This window comes from Rutidosis leptorrhynchoides, chromosome 2 (assembly GCF_046630445.1).
Source record: "Rutidosis leptorrhynchoides isolate AG116_Rl617_1_P2 chromosome 2, CSIRO_AGI_Rlap_v1, whole genome shotgun sequence".
NCBI lineage: Eukaryota > Viridiplantae > Streptophyta > Magnoliopsida > Asterales > Asteraceae > Rutidosis > Rutidosis leptorrhynchoides.
Window position 1 is genome coordinate 446,884,471 of NC_092334.1, and position 25,381 is coordinate 446,909,851.

Below are 25,381 nucleotides of genomic sequence, written 5' to 3' on the forward strand. Positions count from 1 at the left end.
AGACTTGGCCACTGGTTGATTCACGAACCTATAACAATATATACATATATATATCAAAGTATGTTCAAAATATATTTACAATACTTTTAATACATTTTGATGTTTTAAGTTTATTAAGTCAGATGTTCTCGTTAGTAACCTACAACTAGTTGTCCACAGTTTGATGTACATAAATAAATCGATAAATATTATCTTGAATCAATCCACGACCCACTGTATACGTATCTCAGTATTGATCACAACTCAAACTATATATATATTTTGGAATCAACCTCAACCCTGTATAGCTAACTCCAACATTCACATATAGAGTGTCTATGGTTGTTCCGCAATATATATATATAGATGGGTCGACATGATAGGTCGAAACATTGTATACGTGTCTATGGTATCTCAAGATTACATAATATACAATATAAGTTGATTAGGTTATGGTTGGAATAGATTTATTACTAACTTTCACGTAGGTAAAATGAGTAGTTTTTATCAATCTTGTTTTACTCGCCATTTCTTCGTTTTTAATCCGTTTTGAGTGATTCCAGTGGCCACGGTTTCGTATTGAACTTAACTTTATGAATCTAAATAGAAAAAGTATAAGTTTATAGTCGGAAATACAAGTTACAAGTCGTTTTTGAAAGAGGTAGTCATTTCTGTCGAAAGAACGACATCTTGATGACCATTTTGAAAAACATACTTTCACTTTGAGTTTAACCATGATTTTTGGATATAGTTTCATGTTCATAAGAAAAACCATTTTTCCAGAAGTATAGCTTTTAAATCAAAGTTCTTCTTAGCTTTTAATTATCCCAACCAAAACAGCCCCCGGTTTTACTACGACGGCGTATATCCAGTTTTATGGTGTTTATCGTGTTTCCGGGTTTTAAATCATTAAGTTAGCATATCATATAGATATAGAACATGTGTTTAGTTGATTTTAAAAGTCTAGCTAGAAGGATTAACTTTATTTGCGAACAAGTTTAGAATTAACTAAACTATATTCTAGTGATTACAAGTTTATAACGTTGAATAAGACAGCTTTTTATGTATGAATCGAATGATGTTATGAACATCATTACTACCTCAAGTTCCTTGGATAAACCTACTGGAAATGAGAAAAATGGATCTAGCTTTAAAGGATCCTTGGATGGCTTGAAAGTTCTTGAAGCAGAATCATGACACGAAAACAATTTCAAGTAAGATTTCCACTCGAAATAAGATTGTTATAGTTATAGAAATTGAATTAAAGTTTGAATATGATTATTACCTTGTATTAGAAAGATAACCTACTGTAAGTAACAAAGGTTTCTTGATCTTGGATGATTAATTGGAATGGATTTAGAAAACTTGGAAGTAAACTTGCAATCTTGGAAGTATTCTTGATTTTATGAAACTAGAACTTTTGGAATTTATGAAGAACACTTAGAACTTGAAGATAGAACTTGAGAGAGATCAATTAGATGAAGAAAATTGAAGAATGAAAGTGTTTGTAGGTGTTTTTGGTCGTTGGTGTATGGATTAGAAATAAAGGATATGTAATTTTGTTTTCATGTAAATAAGTCATGAATGATTACTCATATTTTTGTAATTTTATGAGATATTTCATGCTAGTTGCCAAATGATGGTTCCCACATGTGTTAGGTGACTCACATGGGCTGCTAAGAGCTGATCATTGGAGTGTATATACCAATAGTACATACATCTAAAAGCTGTGTATTGTACGAGTACGAATACGGGTGCATACGAGTAGATTTGTTGATGAAACTGAACGAGGATGTAATTGTAAGCATTTTTGTTAAGTAGAAGTATTTTGATAAGTGTTTTGAAGTCTTTCAAAAGTGTATGAATACATATTAAAACACTACATGTATATACATTTTAACTGAGTCGTTAAGTCATCGTTAGTCGTTACATGTAAATGTTGTTTTGAAACCTTTAGGTTAACGATCTTGTTAAATGTTGTTAACCCAATGTTTATAATATCAAATGAGATTTTAAATTATTATATTATCATGATATTATGATGTACGAATATCTCTTAATATGATCTATATACATTAAATGTCGTTACAACGATAATCGTTACATATATGTCTCGTTTCAAAATCATTAAGTTAGTAGTCTTATTTTTACATATGTAGTCCATTGTTAATACACTTAATGATATATTTACTTATCATTTAACATAATTAACCAAGCGTATCAATATCTTAATATGATTCATATGTACCTAGTAAGACGTTATAACGATAATCGTTATATATATCGTTTTCGAGTTTCTTAATTTAATAGTCTCATTTTTATGTATATAACTCATTGTTAAAATACCTAATGAGATACATACTTATAATAAAATCATGTTAACTATATATATAACCATATATATGTCATCGTATAGTTTTTACAAGTTTTAACGTTCGTGAATCACCGGTCAACTTGGGTGGTCATTTGTCTATATGAAACCTATTCCAATTAATCAAGTCTTAATAAGTTTGATTGCTTAACATGTTTGAAACACTTAATCATGTAAATATCAATTTCATTTAATATATATAAACATGGAAAAGTTCGGGTCACTACAGTACCTACCCGTTAAATAAATTTCGTCCCGAAATTTTAAGCAGTTGGAGGTGTTGACGTATCTTCTGTAAATAAGTGCGGGTATTTCTTCTTCATCTGATCTTCTCATTCCCAGGTGAACTCGGGTCCTCTACGAGCATTCCATCGAACCTTAACAATTGGCATCTTGTTTTGTTTAAGTCTTTTAACCTCACGATCCATTATTTCGATGGGTTCTTCGATGAATTAAAGTTTTTCGTTGATTTCGATTTCATCTAACGGAATAGTGAGATCTTCTTTAGCAAAACATTTCTTCAAATTTGAGACGTGGAAAGTGTTATGTACAGCCGCGAGTTGTTGAGGTAGCTCCAGTTGGTAAGCTACTGGTCCGACACGATCTATAATCTTGAATGGTCCAATGTACCTTGGATTTAGTTTCCCCCGTTTACCAAATCGAACAACGCCTTTCCAAGGTGAAACCTTAAGCATGACCATTTCTCCAATTTCAAACTCTATATCTTTTCTTTTACTGTCCGCGTAGCTCTTTTGTCAACTCTGGGCGGTTTTCAATCTTTGTTGAATTTGGATGATTTTCTCGGTAGTTTCTTGTATTATATCCGGACCCGTAATCTGTCTATCCCCCACTTCATTCCAACAAATCGGAGACCTGCACTTTCTACCATAAAGTGCCTTAAACGGCGCCATCTCAATACTAGAGTGATAACTGTTGTTGTAGGAAAATTCTGCTAACGGTAGGTCTCGATCCCAACTGTTTCCGAAATCAATAACACATGCTCGTAGCATGTCTTCAAGCGTTTGTATCGTCCTTTCGCTCTGCCCATCAGTTTGTGGATGATAGGCAGTACTCATGTCTAGACGAGTTCCTAATGCTTACTGTAATGTCTGCCAGAATCTTGAAATAAATCTGCCATCCCTATCAGAGATAATAGAGATTGGTATTCCATGTCTGGAGACGACTTCCTTCAAATACAGTCGTGCTAACTTATCTATCTTGTCATCTTCTCTTATTGGCAGGAAGTGTGCTGATTTAGTGAGACGATCAACTATTACCCAAATAGTATCAAAACCAATTGCAGTCCTTGGCAATTTAGTGATGAAATCCATGGTAATGTTTTCCCATTTCTATTTCGGGATTTCGGGTTGTTGAAGTAGACTTGATAGTTTCTGATGCTCAGCTTTGACCTTACAACACGTCAAACATTCTCCTACGTATTTAGCAACATCGGCTTTCATACCCGACCACCAAAAATGTTTCTTGAGATCCTTGTACATCTTCCCCGTTCCAGGATGTATTGAGTATCTGGTTTTATGAGCTTCTCTAAGTACCATTTCTCTCATATCTCCAAATTTTGGTACCCAAATCCTTTCAGCCCTATACCGGGTTCCGTCTTCCCGAATATTAAGATGCTTCTCCGATCCTTTGGATATTTCATCCTTTAAATTTCCCTCTTTAAAAACTCCTTGTTGCGCCTCCTTTATTTGAGTAGTAAGGTTATTGTGAATCATTATATTCATAGATTTTACTTTAATGGGTTCTCTGTCCTTCCTGCTCAAGGCGTCGGCTACCACATTTGCCTTCCCCGGGTGGTAACGAATCTCAAAGTCGTAATCATTCAACAATTCAATCCACCTACGCTGCCTCATATTCAGTTATTTTTGATTAAATATGTGTTGAAGACTTTTGTGGTCGGTATATATAATACTTTTGACCCCATATAAGTAGTGCCTCCAAGTCTTTAATGTAAAAACAACCGCACCTAATTCCAAATCATGCGTCGTATAATTTTGTTCGTGAATCTTCAATTCTCTAGACGCATAAGCAATCACCTTCGTTCGTTGCATTAATACACAACCGAGACCTTGCTTTGATGCGTCGCAATAAATCACAAAATCATCATTCCCTTCAGGCAATGACAATATAGGTGCCGTAGTTAGCTTTTTCTTCAATAACTGAAACGCTTTTTCTTGTTCATCCTTCCATTCAAATTTCTGCCCTTTATGCGTTAATGCAGTCAAGGGTTTTGCTATTCTGGAAAAGTCTTGGATGAACCTTCTGTAGTAACCAGCTAGTCCTAAAAACTGGTGTATGTGTTTCGGAGTTTTCGGGGTTTCCCACTTTTCAACAGTTTCTATCTTTGCCGGATCCACCTTAATACCTTCTTTGTTTACTATGTGACCGAGGAATTGAACTTCTTCCAACCAAAATGCACACTTTGAAAATTAAGCGTACAATTCTTCCTTCCTTAATACTTCTAACACCTTTCTCAAATGTTCACCGTGTTCTTGGTCATTCTTTGAGTAAATAAGTATGTCATCAATGAAAACAATGACAAACTTGTCAAGGTATAGTCCACACACTCGGTTCATAAGGTCCATGAACACAGCTGGTGCATTAGTTAAACCAAACGGCATGACCATAAACTCGTAATGACCGTAACGTGTTCTGAAAGCAGTCTTTGGAATATCATCTTCTTTCACCCGCATTTGATGATACCCGGAACGTAAGTCAATCTTTGAATAAACAGACGAGCCTTGTAGTTGATCAAATAAGTCGTCGATTCTCGGTAGTGGGCAGCAGTTCTTGATGGTAAGTTTGTTCAACTCTCGGTAGTCGATACACAACCTGAATGTACCATCTTTCTTCTTGACAAACAAAACAGGAGCTCCCCACGGTGATGTGCTTGGTCGAATGAAACCACGCTCTAAAAGTTCTTGTAATTGGCTTTGCAGTTCTTTCATTTCGCTGGGTGTGAGTTTGTAAGGAGCACGAGCTATTGGTGCAGCTCCTGGTACAAGATCTATTTGAAATTCAACGGATCGATGTGGGGGTAATCCCGGTAATTCTTTCGAAAATACATCGGGAAATTCTTTTGCGACGGGAACATCATTGATGCTCTTTTCTTCAGTTTGTACTTTCTCGACGTGTGCTAGAACAGCATAGCAACCTTTTCTTATTAGTTTTTGTGCCTTCAAATTACTAATAAGATGTAGCTTCGTGTTGCCCTTTTCTCCGTACACCATTAAGGGTTTTCCTTTTTCTCGTATAATGCGAATTGCATTTTTGTAACAAACGATCTATGCTTTCACTTCTTTCAACCATTCCATACCGATTATCACATCAAAACTCCCTAACTCTACTGGTATCAAATCAATCTTAAATATTTCGCTACCCAGTTTAATTTCTCGATTCCGGCATATATTATCTGCTGAAATTAATTTACCGTTTGCTAATTCGAGTAAAAATTTACTATCCAACGGCGTCAATGGACAACTTAATTTAGCACAAAAATCTCTACTCATATAGCTTCTATCCGCACCCGAATCAAATAAAACGTAAGCAGATTTATTGTCAATAAGAAACGTACCCGTAACAAGCTCCGAGTCTTCCTGTGCCTCTGCCGCATTAATATTGAAAACTCTTCCGCGGCCTTGTCCATTCGTGTTCTCCTGGTTCGGGCAATTTCTAATAATGTGGCCCGGTTTTCCACATTTATAACAAACTACATTGGCATAACTTGCTCTGACACTACTTGCTCCGCCATTACTCGTTCTGACACCATTTGTTCCTTTCGTTCTGTTAACCCCTGGTCTGTAGACCTCACACTTCGCCGCGCTATGACCATTTCTTTTACACTTGTTGCAAAATTTGGTGCAGAACCCCGAGTGATACTTTTCACACCTTTGGCATAGCTGCTTCTGATTGTTGTTGTTGTTGCGGTTGTTATTGTTGTTGGGATGATTATTGTAGTTGCTGTTGTTATTGTTGTTGTTGTTGTTGTTGTTGTTGTTGTTGTTGTTGTTGGGCCATTTGTTGTAGTTGCGATTGATGTTGCGATTGTTGGGATAATCGTTGCGATTATTATTGTAATTGCTGTTGTTGTTGTATTGGTGATTCTTATCACCGTTTTCCTCCCACTTTCTTTTGACTTGCTTCACATTGGCCTCTTCAGCCGTCTGTTCTTTAATTCTTTCCTCAATCTGGTTCACTAGTTTGTGAGCCATTCTACATGCCTGTTTTATGGAGGCGGGCTCATGTAAACTTATATCTTCTTGGATTCTTTCCGGTAATCCTTTCACAAACGCGTCGATCTTCTCTTCCTCATCTTCGAACACTCCCGGACACAATAGGCACAATTATGTGAATCGTCTTTCGTACGTGGTAATATCAAATCCTTGGGTTCGTAACCCTCTAAGTTCTGTCTTGAGCTTATTGACCTCGGTTCTGGGACGGTACTTCTCGTTCATCAAGTGCTTGAATGCTGACCACGGTAGTGCGTACGCATCATCTTGTCCCACTTGCTCTAGATAGGTATTCCACCATGTTAATGCAGAACCTGTGAAGGTATGCGTAGCGTACTTTACTTTGTCCTCTTCAGTACACTTACTTATGGCAAACACTAATTCGACCTTCTCGGTCCACCGTTTCAATCCGATCGGTCCTTCGGTTCCATCAAATTCCAAAGGTTTGCAGGCAGTGAATTCTTTGTAGGTGCATCCTACACGATTTCCTGTACTGCTAGATCCAAGGTTATTGTTGGTATGTAGCGCAGCCTGTACTGCGGCTATGTTTGAAGCTAGAAAAGTACGGAATTCCTCTTCATTCATATTCACGGTGTGTCGAGTAGTCGGTGCCATTTCCTTCAAAATAGTCAAATGGAACAAGTTAATCATACAGAATATTAAGAGTAGTTAATAGTATTTCGTAGCATAATATGAACTCATTTATAAAAGCTTTTTCTTCATATTAGAGTTTTATAAGTTTAAATTCGGGTAGTACCTACCCGTTAAGTTCATACTTAGTAGCTAATATACAATTCAACTACTACAATTCTATATGAAAAACTGATTATAATAATATTTCGCGTTCAAACTTTTATACAATATTTTATAAAATTACAATACCGCTTATTTTACTTAAAGCATGAAATATAGCACACAATAACTTTGATACAAGATAGTTGTGAAGATAATTCTAGCTAGTACACAAGTCGTTCAGCAAAGGCAATAAAGACACGTAATTCATACGTCCAGAAACAAGTCATGCATTCTAGTTTTACTAGGACTACTTCCCATCCTTGGTCTTGTGGAACATAACCGTTATGGCCGTTGATAAGACAGCGTGTTGTAACGTTGTCAAAGGGACGAGGGTTACGTAATGACCAACAATCTCGTAATAACCTAAAAACCTCATTTCTTACCCCAATATATGCGTCAAAGTAAACACATCGTAACTTATGGGTTCCCCGCAATATATGCGTCAAAGTAAACACATCGTAACTTATGGGTTTCCCAATGTGATATCCCCCATCTTTCAAACGAAAGTCTCTTATAAACTAAGACATTCTTGGAACGTTCTTCGAATGTCTTACAAACTGATTTCGCCGTAAATAGTTGTGCCGAAGAATTCTGACCGACTCTAGACAAGATTTCATCAATCATGTCTCCGGGTAGGTCTCTTAAAATATTGGGTTGTCTATCCATTTTGTGTTTTTATACTGTAAAATAGACAAGAGTTAGATTCATAAAAAAAATACTTATTAATACAAGCAATTTTTACATATATCATAAAGCATAAGCACACTATATTACATATATTACACCACACGAATACAACTATCTTATTCTGACTCGCTCGTTTCTTTTTCTTCGGTTTTGGTTCGTTTTGCCAAGTTTCTGGGGATATATGATGTTCCCCTAATACGAGCTGTCGTTTTCCACAACGGTTTAGAAAAACCTGGTGGTTTAGAGATTCCCGGGTCATTATTACAATTTAAGGGCTTCGGGGGTTGACGATACATATAAAGTTCATCGGGGTTGGAATTAGATTTCTCTATTTTTATGCCCTTTCCCTTATTATTTTCTTTTGCATTTTTAAATTCAGTTGGGGTAATTTCTATAACATCATCGGAATTCTCGTCGGAATCCGATTCATCGGAGAATTGGTAATCCTCCCAATATTTTGCTTCCTTGGCAGAAACACCATTGACCATAATTAACCTTGGTCGGTTGGTTGAGGATTTTCTTTTACTTAACCGTTTTATTATTTCCCCCACCGGTTCTATTTCCTCCTCCGGTTCCTCCTCTTCCGGTTCTGATTCTTCTTCCGGTTCTGATTCTTCTTCCGGTTCTTCTTCGGGAACTTGTGAATCAGTCCAATATATATTCGACTCTTCGTTATTATTAGGTGAGTCAATGGGATTTGTGCAAGAGGTAGACATCTATCACACAATATCAAACATGTTAAGAGATTAATATATCACATAATATTCACATGTTAAAAATATATAGTTTCCAACAAAATTTGTTAAGCAATCATTTTTCAAGTAAACACGGTTGAAGTACAGACTCACTAATGCATCCTAACAAACTCGATAAGACACACTAATGCAAAATTCTGGTTCTCTAAGACCAACGCTCGGATACCAACTGAAATATCCCGTTCTTATTGATTAAAAACGTTCCATATTAATTGATTTCGTTGCGAGGTTTTGACCTCTATATGAGATGTTTTTTCAAAGACAGCATTCATTTTTAAAACAAACCATAACCTTTATTTCATAAATAAAGGTTTAAAAAGCTTTACGTAGATTATCAAATAATGATAATCTAAAATATCCTGTTTACACACGACCATTACATAATGGTTTACAATACAAATATGTTACATCGAAATCAGTTTCTTGAATGCAGTTTTTACACAATATCATACAAACATGGACTCCAAATCTTGTCCTTATTTTAGTATGCAACAGCGGAAGCTCTTAGTATTCACCTGAGAATAAACATGCTTTAAACGTCAACAAAAATGTTGGTGAGTTATAGGTTTAACCTATATATATCAAATCGTAACAATAGACCACAAGATTTCATATTTCAATACACATCCCATACATAGAGATAAAAATCATTCATATGATGAACACCTGGTAACCGTCATTAACAAGATGCATGTATAAGAATATCCCCATCATTCCGGGACACCCTTCGGATATGATATAAATTTTGAAGTACTAAAGCATCCGGTACTTTGGATGGGGTTTGTTAGGCCCAATAGATCTATCTTTAGGATTCGCGTCAATTAGGGTGTCTGTTCCCTAATTCTTAGATTACCAGACTTAATAAAAAGGGGCATATTCGATTTCGATAATTCAACCATAGAATGTAGTTTCACGTACTTGTGTCTATTTTGTAAATCATTTATAAAACCTGCATGTATTCTCATCCCAAAAATATTAGATTTTAAAAGTGAGACTATAACTCACTTTCACAGATTTTTACTTCGTCGGGAAGTAAGACTTGGCCACTGGTTGATTCACGAACCTATAACAATATATACATATATATCAAAGTATGTTCAAAATATATTTACAATACTTTTAATACATTTTGATGTTTTAAGTTTATTACGTCAGCTGTCCTCGTTAGTAACCTACAACTAGTTGTCCACAGTTAGATGTACAGAAATAAATCGATAAATATTATCTTGAATCAATCCACGACCCAGTGTATACGTATCTCAGTATTGATCACAACTCAAACTATATATATATTTTGGAATCAACCTCAACCCTGTATAGCTAACTCCAACATTCACATATAGAGTGTCTATGGTTGTTCCGCAATATATATATATAGATGGGTCGACATGATAGGTCGAAACATTGTATACGTGTCTATGGTATCTCAAGATTACATAATATACAATATAAGTTGATTAGGTTATGGTTGGAATAGATTTATTACTAACTTTCACGTAGGTAAAAGGAGTAGTTTTTATCAATCTTGTTTTACTCGCCATTTCTTCGTTTTTAATCCGTTTTGAGTGATTCCAGTGGCCACGGTTTCGTATTGAACTTAACTTTATGAATCTAAATAGAAAAAGTATAAGTTTATAATCGGAAATACAAGTTACAAGTCGTTTTTGAAGGAGGTAGTCATTTCCGTCGAAAGAACGACATCTTGATGACCATTTTGAAAAACATACGTTCACTTTGAGTTTAACCATGATTTTTGGATATAGTTTCATGTTCATAAGAAAAATCATTTTTCCAGAAGTATAGCTTTTAAATCAAAGTTCTTCTTAGCTTTTAATTATCCCAACCAAAACAGCCCCCGGTTTTACTACGACGGCGTATATCTAGTTTTATGGTGTTTATCGTGTTTCCGGGTTTTAAATCATTAAGTTAGCATATCATATAGATATAGAACATGTGTTTAGTTGATTTTAAAAGTCTAGTTAGAAGGATTAACTTTATTTGCGAACAAATTTAGAATTAACTAAACTATGTTCTAGTGATTACAAGTTTATAACGTTGAATAAGACAGCTTTTTATGTATGAATCGAATGATGTTATGAACATCATTACTACCTCAAGTTCCTTGGATAAACCTACTAGAAATGAGAAAAATGGATCTAGCTTCAAAGGATCCTTGGATGGCTTGAAAGTTCTTGAAGCAGAATCATGACACGAAAACAATTTCAAGTAAGATTTCCACTCGAAATAAGATTGTTATAGTTATAGAAATTGAATTAAAGTTTGAATATGATTATTACCTTGTATTAGAAAGATAACCTACTGTAAGTAACAAATGTTTCTTGATCTTGGATGATTAATTGGAATGGATTTAGAAAACTTGGAAGTAAACTTGCAATCTTGGAAGTATTCTTGATTTTATGAAACTAGAACTTTTGGAATTTATGAAGAACACTTAGAACTTGAAGATAGAACTTGAGAGAGATCAATTAGATGAAGAAAATTGAAGAATGAAAGTGTTTGTAGGTGTTTTTGGTCGTTGGTGTATGGATTAGAAATAAAGGATATGTAATTTTGTTTTCATGTAAATAAGTCATGAATGATTACTCATATTTTTGTAATTTTATGAGATATTTCATGCTAGTTGCCAAATGATGGTTCCCACATGTGTTAGGTGACTCACATGGGCTGCTAAGAGCTGATCATTGGAGTGTATATACCAATAGTACATACATCTAAAAGCTGTGTATTGTACGAGTACGAATACGGGTGCATACGAGTAGATTTGTTGATGAAACTGAACGAGGATGTAATTGTAAGCATTTTCGTTAAGTAGAAGTATTTTGATAAGTGTTTTGAAGTCTTTCAAAAGTGTATGAATACATATTAAAACACTACATGTATATACATTTTAACTGAGTCGTTAAGTCATCGTTAGTCGTTACATGTAAATGTTGTTTTGAAACCTTTAGGTTAACGATCTTGTTAAATGTTGTTAACCCAATGTTTATAATATCAAATGAGATTTTAAATTATTATATTATCATGATATTATGATGTACGAATATCTCTTAATATGATCTATATACATTAAATGTCGTTACAACGATAATCGTTACATATATGTCTCGTTTCAAAATCATTAAGTTAGTAGTCTTATTTTTACATATGTAGTCCATTGTTAATACACTTAATGATATATTTACTTATCATTTAACATAATTAACCAAGCGTATCAATATCTTAATATGATTCATATGTACCTAGTAAGACGTTATAACGATAATCGTTATATATATCGTTTTCGAGTTTCTTAATTTAATAGTCTCATTTTTATGTATATAACTCATTGTTAAAATACCTAATGAGATACATACTTATAATAAAATCATGTTAACTATATATATAACCATATATATGTCATCGTATAGTTTTTACAAGTTTTAACGTTCGTGAATCACTGGTCCACTTGGGTGGTCATTTGTCTATATGAAACCTATTCCAATTAATCAAGTCTTAATAAGTTTGATTGCTTAACATGTTGGAAACACTTAATCATGTAAATATCAATTTCATTTAATATATATAAACATGGAAAAGTTCGGGTCACTACACAAGTCCCGCATAAAGCGTACAGACAATAAAGTCTAAGTCTAGGCACCTATCTCAAGTCGCCTAAATCCCTTAGACCATGCTCTGATACCACTTGTAACAACCCAAACCAAACCACGAACAAACCCGCTCGAAACATCAAAAAAAAAAATTTATTTCTCTGTTCAGCAAATGGCGCGGCGCGCCATATGGCCGCGCGGGGCGCCAAACTGGTCTGTCCAAAAAGTCTTTAAACGTGAAAAAGATTGGCCACTTCCCGACATCTTTAGACGAAACGCTTTTAACAACAAGTTCCAATATGTAAAACTAACACGATTCAAACATAAAATAAGTTTTACAAAGCGGGGCCCACATCGGCCGTTTTACGAGTTTCATACAAAAGTTTGAGTTTCGACCACATTAAGTTTAAATACCAAACGACATTACGAGCATGGTGTTTGGGGTTAAACTACCCAAGCCTCGGTCAAACTCCAAAAGCTAACACTTTCAAAAGGCATCCCCTATCAACAAGCAGGAACTCTACTCCAAAATAATGCCCTTATCCTTGTCCACAACCGAACCTATAAAAAGGTAAACAACGAGAGGGTAAGCAAAGCTTAGTGAATGCAATAATTATACATACACATATATAATATATCTACTTGCAAACACTTACACAATACCGTACACAAGCTAGCAATTCGACAACCATGCAAAACATTATGCATATACCAATAACCGCAATTCACATTGAGCTAGCAATAACAAACGCGTATAGTTCATAATCAAGTATGCTAATGCACAATTCATACAACCATGGTTAACCAATCGTAAAAGGAATGGTACTCTAATTTCCCATTGGTGTTCATAACAACCGTTAGTGCACAACACATATATCACTAACCCTTGGACAACACATATCCGTTTATAAAATCGTTAGTGTACAACACATATAACACTAAATCGGACAACACATATCCATTCATAAATCATTAGTGTACAACACATATAACACTAAATTGGACAACATATATCCGTTCTTAAAACCGTTAGCGTACAACGTATATATCACTAACTTGGACAACACATATCCATTTCTACAAGTAAACACATCATATACGTACATGTATACTTATTCCACTCACCTTACGCCTTTGGTGAATCAATAAACCAAGCTTGAATCTTCAAGGTAACGCACCTATTACAAAGTACATATAATCAATCAACCATCCAAGTTGGTCAAACCCACAACACTCACCACTACTAGGTCATTTTGACCCATTTGAACACTTAACCCTAAAATTGGGTCATCTTTCGCCAAAACCCTAACATTAGCCAAGTTAGGTCTTAAAACACCTTTTAACACTAAGTTTAAGCATTAATCACAAACATTAACCAACCTAGGTCCATTTTGACCCGTTTGACCAATTTAAGGTCAACACACCCATTTCGGGTCACCCATTAACCCACACAACGCCCACTTACATATATATAGGTGTGCTAGCAATTTACTAACTACTTAAGGTTCATTAACAACAATTAATACTTGAAAAACCGTAGTTAGTCCTCTTTGAGTCAACATAACCCAAATTCACCCAAAACACCCAATTTACTAACAAAGTGGGTTTTAAGTTCACCATAAACCCTAACTCTAACCCTTACACAAAATTGAATCAAGAAATCAAGATTAAAGCATACCTCTACCACCAAAACGTAGCTAGGAAGTAGATGAACAACTTTAGAACTTGAGCTTAAGCAAGAATCCTCCTTCTTCTTCTCCAAAATGAGTTTTCTCTCACTAGGTTATCACTCTCTCTCTCTAGAATTGAATGGATGAGGTTGAAGTAGATGGAAATGGAGTTAATGAGGCTCCATAAACTGATCTAAGGCCTTAAAGTCGGCCCTTTTGTGAATTTACCAAATTGCCCTCAAAATATCTAATTTAAAAGAAAGAAGGAATCTGTCACAGACAAACGGCGCGGCGCGCCAAATGGCCGCGCGGCGCGCCAAACGCCCAGACCAGATTCTGCCTTCTTTTTAAATTATGAAACGAACACCCACACTTCAAAGATCATATTTACGCATATGTACGGTGAAATATTTGGGTCTTACATATTTTGATCAATCTACACTTAATTACCTATTTTACTCTTAACTATATTTACAATAATAATATAAAATAACTATATTTACAATAATAATATAAAATAATATAAGTTCAATTCCCTATATTAATAATCTATAGGTATAACAAGAACACGAATTTGCTTTTAACCATTCCATTCCCTTCCCTTTCTATTTATTTCACTTAAAAATTTCAAGAACACAGTGGAGTAAAACATAATATATTAATATGTTAATGCATATTTGTTGTGGTTTTAACAAATGAACGATGAATTTATCGTTAATGTTATTTTTTAAACCCTTTAAGACTGAATCTAACGCGACGTCAGATGGGCCAACGTCAGACGAGTTGGCATAAACTGACGCCCCAGACGCCATTAACGGGGCGTCAGTTTTAGAAGCTGAGGGGCGTCAGTCGGCATTTTGACTAAAAAAAACGGGCTTCAAATGGTGTGGTGGCAGCAAATGATTGGGTGGGGTAATATATCCGTTACCCAACGGATATATACCCATTTTTTGGTTTTTTTTTTAAAAAGCTCAATTTTTACTCCATTTTACTCCTATTTAAACCCCAACAATCATATCATTTTTCACACAATTCATTCTTACTTACTCTATTTCTTTCTACTTTTTATTTTTTTTACAAAATTTTATTAGTTTATAAATGGGTTCGAGGTTACGGGGGACTAATTCTGACTCCGAAGATTTGCGGATCGAGATATGCACAACCAACTCACCGAGGATTTAGTCGAGCATATTTGGAACCTTCCACCGACTTTTCGCAATGCGAGTTAGTTTTTTTTATCTATGTAATCGTCAATCTATGTACTTTTAAATTCTTATCAAAAATTAATTATGTATTTTTTATTAATGTTATTTATTTTATTTTGTTGTATTTATTTACCATTTTAATGTAATTTATTTTATTTTGTTGTATTTATTTACCATTTTAAATTATTTGAAAAAATAAAATAAAAATAAAAACTGGTGGACCCTATTGAATTTGACACTGGCATTTGACATTTGGGGTTATTGGGGGGTCAAAATTTGACACTGCCATGTTACATGCAGATGCACTTTTTGAGCAAAAAAGTAAAAATCTGTCTGTGATGTCACATGCAGGGGTAGAAACAGTCTAATAGTAAGTGCCACAGTAAATAGAAATTTTTAGCTAGATGTAATTCGGCAGTTTTTAATTTTTGTTATTAGGGGTCTAAATTATAAATAAACAAAGTAGGGGGACGATTATTGAACAATTTTATACTTGCAGTTTTTTCTTCAACTAGCAAGATCCATCGTCGAATCAAATTTCGTATTGACCTCCGTAACCCTTGAGCTCAGCAACCAGCATCAATGGCTTCCATACTCAAGCGTAACACCTTTTCTATCCTTCGTTCTCATCATCATCCTCAGGTTTCGATCTCTCTCTATCACTCTATAATTATATATACTTATATGTTGTTAGCTTTAATTTCTCTTATCAATATGTCCGATGCATTTGTTTGATTGTTTAATTGATGTTCGTTTGCAATCGGTTGGATTTTGATTCAGGCGGTGGAAGGTTTACCTTTGCAATTTAGGCGAAATATTAATGTTGAACCTGGCGCTCGTGAGAAAGCTGTGAGTAATTATTTGATTTAAATCCATTGTTCGATTTGTATCTATTGATTAACGCGATGATATTTTGAATTATACTTCATGTGGTTAATTTTCTTATGGATTTCAATTTCTTATGTCATAGAAATATGGAACCCTAATTTAGTTTATGACTTGATATATCTGTTTGTTTGATTATTTTGCAATTTGCATGCTCGACTGTTCGTTGTTATCATCGAGTTTTTTCTCTAAATAGAATCAATTTCCCTTTAGAATGTTATTCATGTGAGACTTGCATCATGTAGTCACGAAAACTGACTTGTAATAACCTAGCTAACAAAAATGGTAGAGTAAATATGATCATGTTTGTAGATAACAATAATAACCTTACAGCCTTTCATGGCAGATATTTGATAAATAAATTGTAGTTGATTCAACCATTAAATATATTGAAGTTTATGGAGGATTGGAGGGTACTATGTGTCCTTAATGACGTACGTTATGGCAAACTCCATGCCACAAGTGGCTTCTTTTATGCATATATATTGTGACTTATCTTTTTAATCTGAATGACTTTTTATGTAAACCACTTCGAGCAATTAATTTATGACACAATTTTATTACGTAGGTTTATGAAGCTAATTTCATCGAAACTCAAATGTGTTTTGAAATGTGTTGCAAATCATAACCGTTTGTTGCTTTAGATCATAGATTCTTATTAAGACTTGTGAGGTTTAGTGAAGCTCTTACAGAAGATGGCATCAACTCTCTGGACAATTACATTTTTTATATATTAACATCATGTTCAACTTTGATACTAACGATAGGGTGACGTCATCTTCAACGTGAAAACAGTTAATAAGAAATGGTTGGAGCCTCTGTCTAATTGTACACTCTATTAACTTTAGTTTCATGATATGATCTTTAATAATCCATGTTACTCTAGTTAACCTATACTCCTATTAGTTTTGGAATTTGTCAGAACTGCATTTACATTACAACAACAACAACAACAACAACAAAATCCAATACCACATGAGTGGTGTATGGGGGAGGTGATATGTAGACAATCCTTCTCCTATCCGAGAATAAAGACAAGTCATTTCTCCACCCAGAGTATAACAATCTCAAGAGTAGAGAAAGTCATCCCTCTCTTTATTCGACGGATAAAGAGATTGCTTCCGAGAGGACCTCAGGCCTTTAAGTAGGAAAAAGTTTTTTTTTTTTTTTTTAAAAAATAAAAATAATAATAGACGCCATGAAAATGGTAGAATCAAATTTCCATGGGTAAATCCTGCCTCGAATTTAATTTAGGCTCTAAAAGTCAGTCAAGTCGCCAACAAATCAACGATTGATGTCGACTCAATAGAGCCGTACTGCGTTTACATTGTCTTCCATATCTGATACTCTATCCATCGAAATAAAATATTTTCTTGAAACAAACATCTAATCTTTGTATTTTTCATAATCAAATATGTATTCGACACTTTTAACTTTTCAGCTTCAAAGTCTATTTTTTATAACAACACATTGTTATAGCTAATATAGTCATGGCTTGAATTTACAATTAGAACAATTCTAGTTTATGAAGCTGAAAAGGTACCCATATGACATTAAATAGTGGACTGTCCTCATGTTTGGGATGGAGTACTTTTAACTTTGTATGTTTTGTGTACTCATTAAGAATCTTTTATCCGTGCAGCTTTTGGCTAAAGACCCAGCACTAGAGCGCTTCAAATCATACAGAAAAAGTGCCTCAAACATAAGAAGAATTGGAGATTACCTCACTATCGTTGTCGTAGCTGGTATGCCATTTTTTAGATACCCACTAAGCAAGACGCTAATCATCCCACATATGAACCGCTGAACCTTATTATAACGGATTCCGTTTCTCATTTTGTTACACTTAACTTTGAAAATTTCTCCTCCTAAATTTAGGTATGACCCATGTGTTGTTTTAGGGCTAGTTGTGCACTTAACAAGATATCCATGCATTATATATTGCGAAATTGCATCTGCTTCTGACATCGCTCATATGCTGTTTTAAATTGGTTGCAGGATGTTGCTATGAGATTTATGTCCGAGCTGTCACACGAGAAGAAGCTCGTAAAGCTCTCAAGTCAAATTAGCAGCCTCAAACAGTTGTTGACGGTGATTATAATATCTTTATGCTTGAAAAAGATTGTCAATAATTTATGGAGTGGCAGCTTAGTTGATGTTTAAGAAGAATAATTTTCGTTTTATGCATAAAAATGAGTGGGTTTGAGATGGTGTTATGGATATAGATTCTCAAGCATTAGCCTGATTACTGAAACTTGTATTCGTTGCTGTTTTTTTTTCTTTGCAGTGGCCTTTTTTGCCGCAATAAATGGATACATTGGTATCTGCTTAAGATAGATAACTAGCCTTCTTGCAAACTAATCGTCTTTTATTTAAATGCAAAAAGACACATTAGAATGCATGATGGATTAAAGATTATGAATAGAGTTGCAGCAACATAAATCGTTGTCTATAACTTTTCTGTCACGCATTGAGATTTAGTCTGTTCCAGTATTTGTTTACAAGCCAGGAGGCAAGTTGACTTGATAGTTGATCATATATTAATTATTTTAGGGGTGTAAATCTAGACTGGCTCGTTCGAAGCTCATAGAGTTGGCTCGTGCTGGAAATGGGTTCTTTCCTTTAATTTCCTTCCAGATTTGATTTTAACTTGGAGTGGATTAACCCACAATCGGCCATTGGGTCACAAGAATCTGATCGTCAAGCTCAAGTTTGACTCATTTATGTGGGGAGATTGTACAAAGATTTACATAAGAAGCTCATGCCTGGGCTCGAACTCGAATTGGGTCTCATTTAAACTCGACTAAAATCAAATTTTTAATGAGTCGAGCACAAGTAGCTCACGAATATCTCGCCTAATTACTAATTGCGTGGCTCCTTGTTAACTAGAGTAATTTGGGAATGTATACCGCACCTAATTTCAAAAAGCAAAATCATCGTTTTCATGTCCATTTTTTCGTTTTTATGTACAATTTTCATTTCATGATTGGTTCCGTACTTATTGAATGAGAGATTGAGAGCACCTGCCTGACCCATTTTAAAACACCTTAAACAAAACAAACAATGATCCAGCCAATGATCTTTTCTCTTTATACGTTGCTAAAACGGACATAAATATTTGAGTCGAGTTAAGAACCTAAAGTCCCATATCTTTTTTTGAATCTTAGGTAGATGCATGTCACAGTTTTTAAGTCTCCACTAAAACTTGAACCATACTACCAGCTCTACGGATATCACTTAGTCGAATCATTATTATCACTCATTATGGCCAGCTGCCCAGCGGAAGATTGATAAGTTAACTTTATGACGTTTGTTTGCCCATTTTCATATAAGTACATGGTTGCTATGTGGAAGAAATAGTTGTGCTCTCAAGGTGTTTGATGAAATGCCTCAATGAGACGGGATCACCTACACTAGCTTTAGTTCAAAGCTGCCACAGAAATGCGTGTAATTTTGAAATTTAAAGTTGCAACTCTTAAACAGTTTTCCAGACTTACAGCCTACCATTGCTTTAGTTCATCAAGCATTAATACTCCCATTAGCTTAACTCCAAAAATTCTTAACAGTCTACTTAATCAGCGACCACCATTGTTGCAAGTCAAGCAAGTGCATGCCCAAATCATCACTCAATCACTATCATCATCCTCCATTCTTATCGACTCTTTAATCCATTGTTATTTATCAGCAAATAGCCTTAAGTTTGCAAGAACACTGTTTGATCAGTACCCGATTTATCCTCCTCCTATTTTGCTATGGAATCTAGTGATCAGATCTTATTCCAAACTCCAAAGTTCTCCCGAACCCATCATTCTTTTTCAACGACTGAATGTATTAGAAGTTGGTTCACAGGTTGTTGCAGACAAGTTCACGTTCACTTTCTTAATCACATCATGCGCACACCAAACCTCAGAGTTACAAGGCATGATTGTGCATGGGATAGTAATAAAGAATGGGTACATGAGTAATCTATATGTCGCTAATTCTTTGTTAAATTTATATGCTGTGTTTTCTAGACTAGACAATGCGTGCAAGGTATTCGACGAAATGTCTGAAAGAGACGTGTTTTCATGGACTAGTCTCCTAGGTGGGCATATCAAGCAGGGAGAAATGGCAAAAGCCTCTGAAATCTTTTCTATGATGCCAACACGCAACATAGTATCTTGGACTGTTTTAATTTCAGGTTTTCTTGATTGTTGTATGTACATCGATACCCTTGTACATTTCCATAATATGCTAAAGGAATCAGATGATTCGTTGAAGCCTAACGAAGCAGTTCTTGTTTGTGCTTTATCTGCTAGTGCTAACCTTGGTGCATTAGATCAAGGAAAGCAGATTCACGCGTACATAAACAAGAACGGTTTCACCAAAAAGTCTAACATCTCAACTTCCCTTATCGACATGTATGCAAAATGTGGGATCATAGACTCTGCATATCAAGTTTTTAACTGTATTATTCGACCAGATGTTTGCAACTACACAAGCATGATTTCAGGGTTCTCGTCTCATGGACTAGGTAACAACGCCCTTCAAGTTTTTCATAAGATGTTAACAGAAAATGTAACTCCTAATGAGATAACACTTATTGGTGTCCTAAAAGGATGTAGTCATTCAGGTTTAGTAAAAGAGGGTTCTTCAATTTGGTACAAAATGAACAATGTATGGAATATTGAACCGAAAGTAGAACACTATGGATGTGTAGTCGATTTATTAGGTCGTGCTGGCTGCTTGAAAACAGCCTTAGTTATTGCAATTAAAATGCCTCTAGAGTCGGATATAGTTATATGGAGGGCGTTGTTAAGTGGTTGTAGGATTTACAACGATGCAAGTCTTGCAGACAAGATTGTTGCATACATTAGAGACACGTATCTTGGTCATATTAGCGGAACTAAAGTGCTTATGTCGAATTTATATGCTTCTTTAAGCAAATGGGAAGGAGTTGATGAAGTACGAAAAGTAATGAGTAATCAAAAGAACAAATCGATATCAGGATCGAAATCAAACATTGGATGTAGTTGGATTGAAGTTAATGGTGTTGTTCACGAGTTTCGTGTTGATGATCAGTTGCATCCACAGATTGGGATGCTAAATGATGTATTGAAAAGACTAACAATGAAAGAGATTACGTTGTTTTGAAGTGAAAATTAAAAAATAATTAAAATGATATACCCTCTCAGTTGTTTTATTGTAAATTGTAAATAAGTACCGAGTCAAGGTACTGAATATGCACAACATTCAATTAAGAGACTGAATCGGTACTATAAGCTATATCATAGGGACTCTTTTGTAAATTATTCAAGTTATAGGGACTGGCTAGACGACTAGACGTAATGTAGTTTCAATATTCAGCTTCTGCGTGAGAATACTATCTTTATTCTATGATCGTCAAATTAAATGACCTATATATACTCTAATGTTCATTACTATATCCTGATTTATATTAGTCCAACACAGTATTTACTTACTATGTTGGTATGCATATTTGTAACTTACTTTTGCAATCACATATCTTTTGATTCTGAAGGATCTAATCGCTCTATCAACAATGGCTAACGTAAACGAAATGAGAGTATAATTTTTTTAATGAAGGTTGCTAGCATCGCACATGGTGCAGAGACAATAATGTAAAGAATTTGGATTTATCCACTGATGTGGTATGTGATTTTTGTACATGCTTGGACAATTATCAAACAGGCAATGATTATAGTCCTATCAGTACACTCCTAAAGGTGACAGTTTAAACCCCTTCACTTATAATTTGGTCAATTTTTGGGTTGTGTTTCTTAAATGGGTCAGTTGGGACAAAATCAAGATTGTAGCTCAAAGGGAGATGGGTCAACTTGGTTGAAAGTCAACACCGAATGTGACTATTCTTTGTAATAGTGTCATAATTTCATTTCGTCTCGGATTATGTTCTTTTGTGGCATGATTGGGTTACGGCTTTGTGGTCCAGCCATAGTTAGGTCCTGGTTTGGTTCTGTTTGGTTCTCAATTAACATGTTGCTTCACTGTTTTATGACAAGTTGTAACTTAAACACAAACAATATGAATGTATACCATCTAAAGAAACATTGTGTCTTAATACAATCATGCCCAAGGTTTTTTTGGTAAACTTTTACTTATTTGAAAACAAGAATACATCTAGACACTGAATTACAAGTACCTATATTCAGTAGTGTTTTTTTTTTTTTTTTTTTTTTTTTTTTGGTTTTTTTTTTTACAAAATGGTTAAAGTGAAAACATTACACACATAAATTGATATGGATATATCCAACAAATATACTTTCTGCTTGCGTATTTACTATCAGTGGCAACCAACTCTAGCGTGCTGGAACGTTAAGTTACAATGGAGTTCATCGCGTATAAATCTTGATTCTGTTTTATCCCAGGCAAGCAAGTTTCCTTGTGCAAACCATGTTCCTGCAATTTATGATCCGAGTTTATGATCTGGGACAAATGAATTGCCTAAAATCGTACTTGAAAAGTGAAAACTCACACAAAACATCCGGGGCGTGGTTTTTTCTTTTCCTTTGGTGCTTGTTGTGGCTTGATAACTACCCGTATTGCAGCATCAAAAACCGCTTTTACGTTCTGTTTTCAAGAAGAAAAAAAGAATCAAAAAACAAACCAATCAGGCAAATGACATCTGGGATAACGAAAGTTATCAGAACCATTCGTACCTGCTGAGTCTTAGAGCTGCATTCAATGTAATATGCTGCACCCATTTGCTTACGAAGCTCCTCTCCCTAATTACATTGTTAACTAAACTTCATAAACTGAATACTAATCACAGATTAAAATAGAATAAATATGTACCTGTGCAGTTGTCACAGGTACTAGTCCAGGATGATCAGCTAGGTAACGTTTATCCTCACGAAGATCTGTATAAATGATAAATCATACAGTGAAGTTACAAGTAGCTAAATGGACGGGTCGGGTAACGGGTCAACAGGGTTTGGGTCAAAACCAATCATTCTAAAATTCGTTTTGATAGCATTATACCTAGTTTGGTTCCAGCCAGAACAACGGGGACTCCAGGTGCAAAATGCTGAAGCTCAGGGATCCACTGCTCGAATAATCGACTATTAGATATAACTAAAAACACTACTGAAAGCCTAACAAACTGAAAATTACTAATTTCTATTTATTATTATTATTATTATTTATTTTTTTTTTACCTTTTTAAGGATGTTTTCGTAGCTGGCTCGACTGACCAATGAAAATGCTAGAACAAACACGTCAGCTCCTCGATAACTCAAGGGTCTCAACCTGTTGTAATCTTCTTGTCCTAATCAGTTGATAAAACATTACCCAAATTAGAAACATAGTGAGGTGTCATTATCGTGGATGATGCTAAAAATGGAAGTTTTCGATCTGTCATTGTGGAGAAAATCTTACCAGCAGTGTCCCAGAGGCCTAAATTGACAGTGGTACTTTCAACTACAACATTTGCATTGAAGTTATCAAATACAGTTGGTACATAGTCCTGGTTTTAGTCAAATTATTAGGACTACATCATCAGAAACACACAAATGTAAAAGCAACATCCTTAAAAAATGGAATTATTACTAATGAATACTTTGGTAGGTGTCTTAATTAGTACTCCGTACTTCACCTTACTTTATTTTCGGACAACGAATTTGAGAAAGACAATACAAGCAACCCAAAAAAAATGAAAAAAAAAATTAAAATAAAAGATAGAAAAAAAAAAACTTTGCTTGATGATTACTAATGGAAATTTTTCCTTTCCTTTTGCCACTATAATGAACATTGATTGTATAAGAAGCAAATACTATGATTTTGGACCATTGTAATTAGTATATTTTGTTTGCTATCAATACCATTCTTGAAAAAACAGCAAAGTGACACTACAATTGGCATAATTTAATGAAGACAACAATCTACATCTACACCACACTTTATGATAGTATTGACCAATAACTACAGTGTTTGTTTCTACTTAAGCAAAAAGATTAATAGTTTGGATGTGAGTATTATTACCACAATTTGCAAAAATTAGTTTTACATGCAATCACTTTGTTGCAATTCATTACCAAATTTTGATTCTTGAACATGGCAATAACCACTTTCAAAACTCAGTTACAAACACCCCTTAGGATTCTTTGGGTATGAAATGTTTCCTAAGATTTAAAAGGATAGCAAGTAAATAGAAAAAGGTTTGATCCCAAAATATATGCTACATTTTTTGAATTTAGCAACTCTCAAATAAAAAAACCATCACAGAGGTTGTTAGTTATAGGAGTGTGTGTGAAGTAAAGTAGTAAACTAACAGAGTGGACTTCTAGATAACTATATATGTCTGATTAATTAATCAGTTAAGATTCAGTAGCCATATATTAGCCTATTTATCTTGGTTCAAATCTTGATTTTTTAATACAAAAAATATACAATAATGTCAAAAGTTAACCTTTTTCTGATTCTTTGTAAACAAAAAAAGATACCCAGATAACAATAAAGACCAATTTACAAAACTCCAAAGTCAAGAAAGATGAAACCAAAGCAAAAGAAGCAAGAAATCATGACAGAAAGACAGATATGCACTAATACATAAAAACCCGGAAAAAAAGCTGCAAAATTTACAAAAAAAAAACCAAAAGCTGCAAAATTTACCCAAACCCAGATGCAAATCATATAAAGAATGATGATTTAATAATACTTACAGTGGGGAATTTGTTACTTGTATAGCAAATAAGCATACAAGTTTTGCCAACAGCACCATCACCAACAGTAACACATTTGATGAACCTTGAAGCACTTGCAGCCATTGAACATGAATCAATAAAAGAACACAAATATTTGTTTGTAACTTATATATAAAAACAAGAATCCTGTGAGAGAAGAATAAATAAATAAAGAAATTAATTAATTTACAGATGGAAATAAAGGAGGGATTTATGTTATACTTTAATGGTGGTTTGTTTGTGTGTGTATATATGTGTTTTTATTTTATATTTTTGGTATTGTTAAAGAAGGGAGGTCTTATTTTGATAGATCTACTACAATTGTGTGCAATGTTTCAATAATACCCTTCAGTAGATACTAGCAAGAGATTTGTGCAAAGGGTTCATTAAAGGTAAGTTAGTAAATATGAGTGGATCTATTAAAATACAATTTAGAAATATCATTTCCCGTTAAACAAAGACGAAAGTTGAGAAACTAAA

The 25,381-nt window shown here is 34.5% G+C and overlaps 3 protein-coding genes across 3 annotated transcripts; 2 read left to right on the plus strand and 1 right to left on the minus strand.

The window, feature by feature from the left end:
- The first annotated feature begins 15,899 nt into the window (after positions 1-15,899).
- LOC139889265 (succinate dehydrogenase subunit 7A, mitochondrial-like) lies at positions 15,900-18,543 on the plus strand. Its single transcript, XM_071872227.1, has 4 exons — positions 15,900-15,959; positions 16,098-16,166; positions 17,845-17,947; positions 18,201-18,543. Exons 1-4 carry the CDS (start codon positions 15,900-15,902, stop codon positions 18,269-18,271), a joined length of 303 nt encoding a protein of 100 aa, XP_071728328.1. The 3' UTR covers positions 18,272-18,543.
- Positions 18,544-19,447: 904 nt separating this feature from the next.
- LOC139892465 (pentatricopeptide repeat-containing protein At2g20540-like) lies at positions 19,448-21,520 on the plus strand. The gene has a single exon (XM_071875566.1). It carries the CDS (start codon positions 19,644-19,646, stop codon positions 21,333-21,335), a length of 1,692 nt encoding a protein of 563 aa, XP_071731667.1. The 5' UTR covers positions 19,448-19,643; the 3' UTR covers positions 21,336-21,520.
- Positions 21,521-22,278: 758 nt separating this feature from the next.
- LOC139892466 (rac-like GTP-binding protein 3) lies at positions 22,279-25,139 on the minus strand. Its single transcript, XM_071875567.1, has 8 exons — positions 24,881-25,139; positions 23,598-23,685; positions 23,378-23,487; positions 23,202-23,265; positions 23,016-23,080; positions 22,880-22,945; positions 22,696-22,790; positions 22,279-22,619 (listed from the first exon to the last, which is right to left on the minus strand). Exons 1-8 carry the CDS (start codon positions 24,983-24,985, stop codon positions 22,580-22,582), a joined length of 633 nt encoding a protein of 210 aa, XP_071731668.1. The 5' UTR covers positions 24,986-25,139; the 3' UTR covers positions 22,279-22,579.
- Positions 25,140-25,381: the final 242 nt, after the last annotated feature.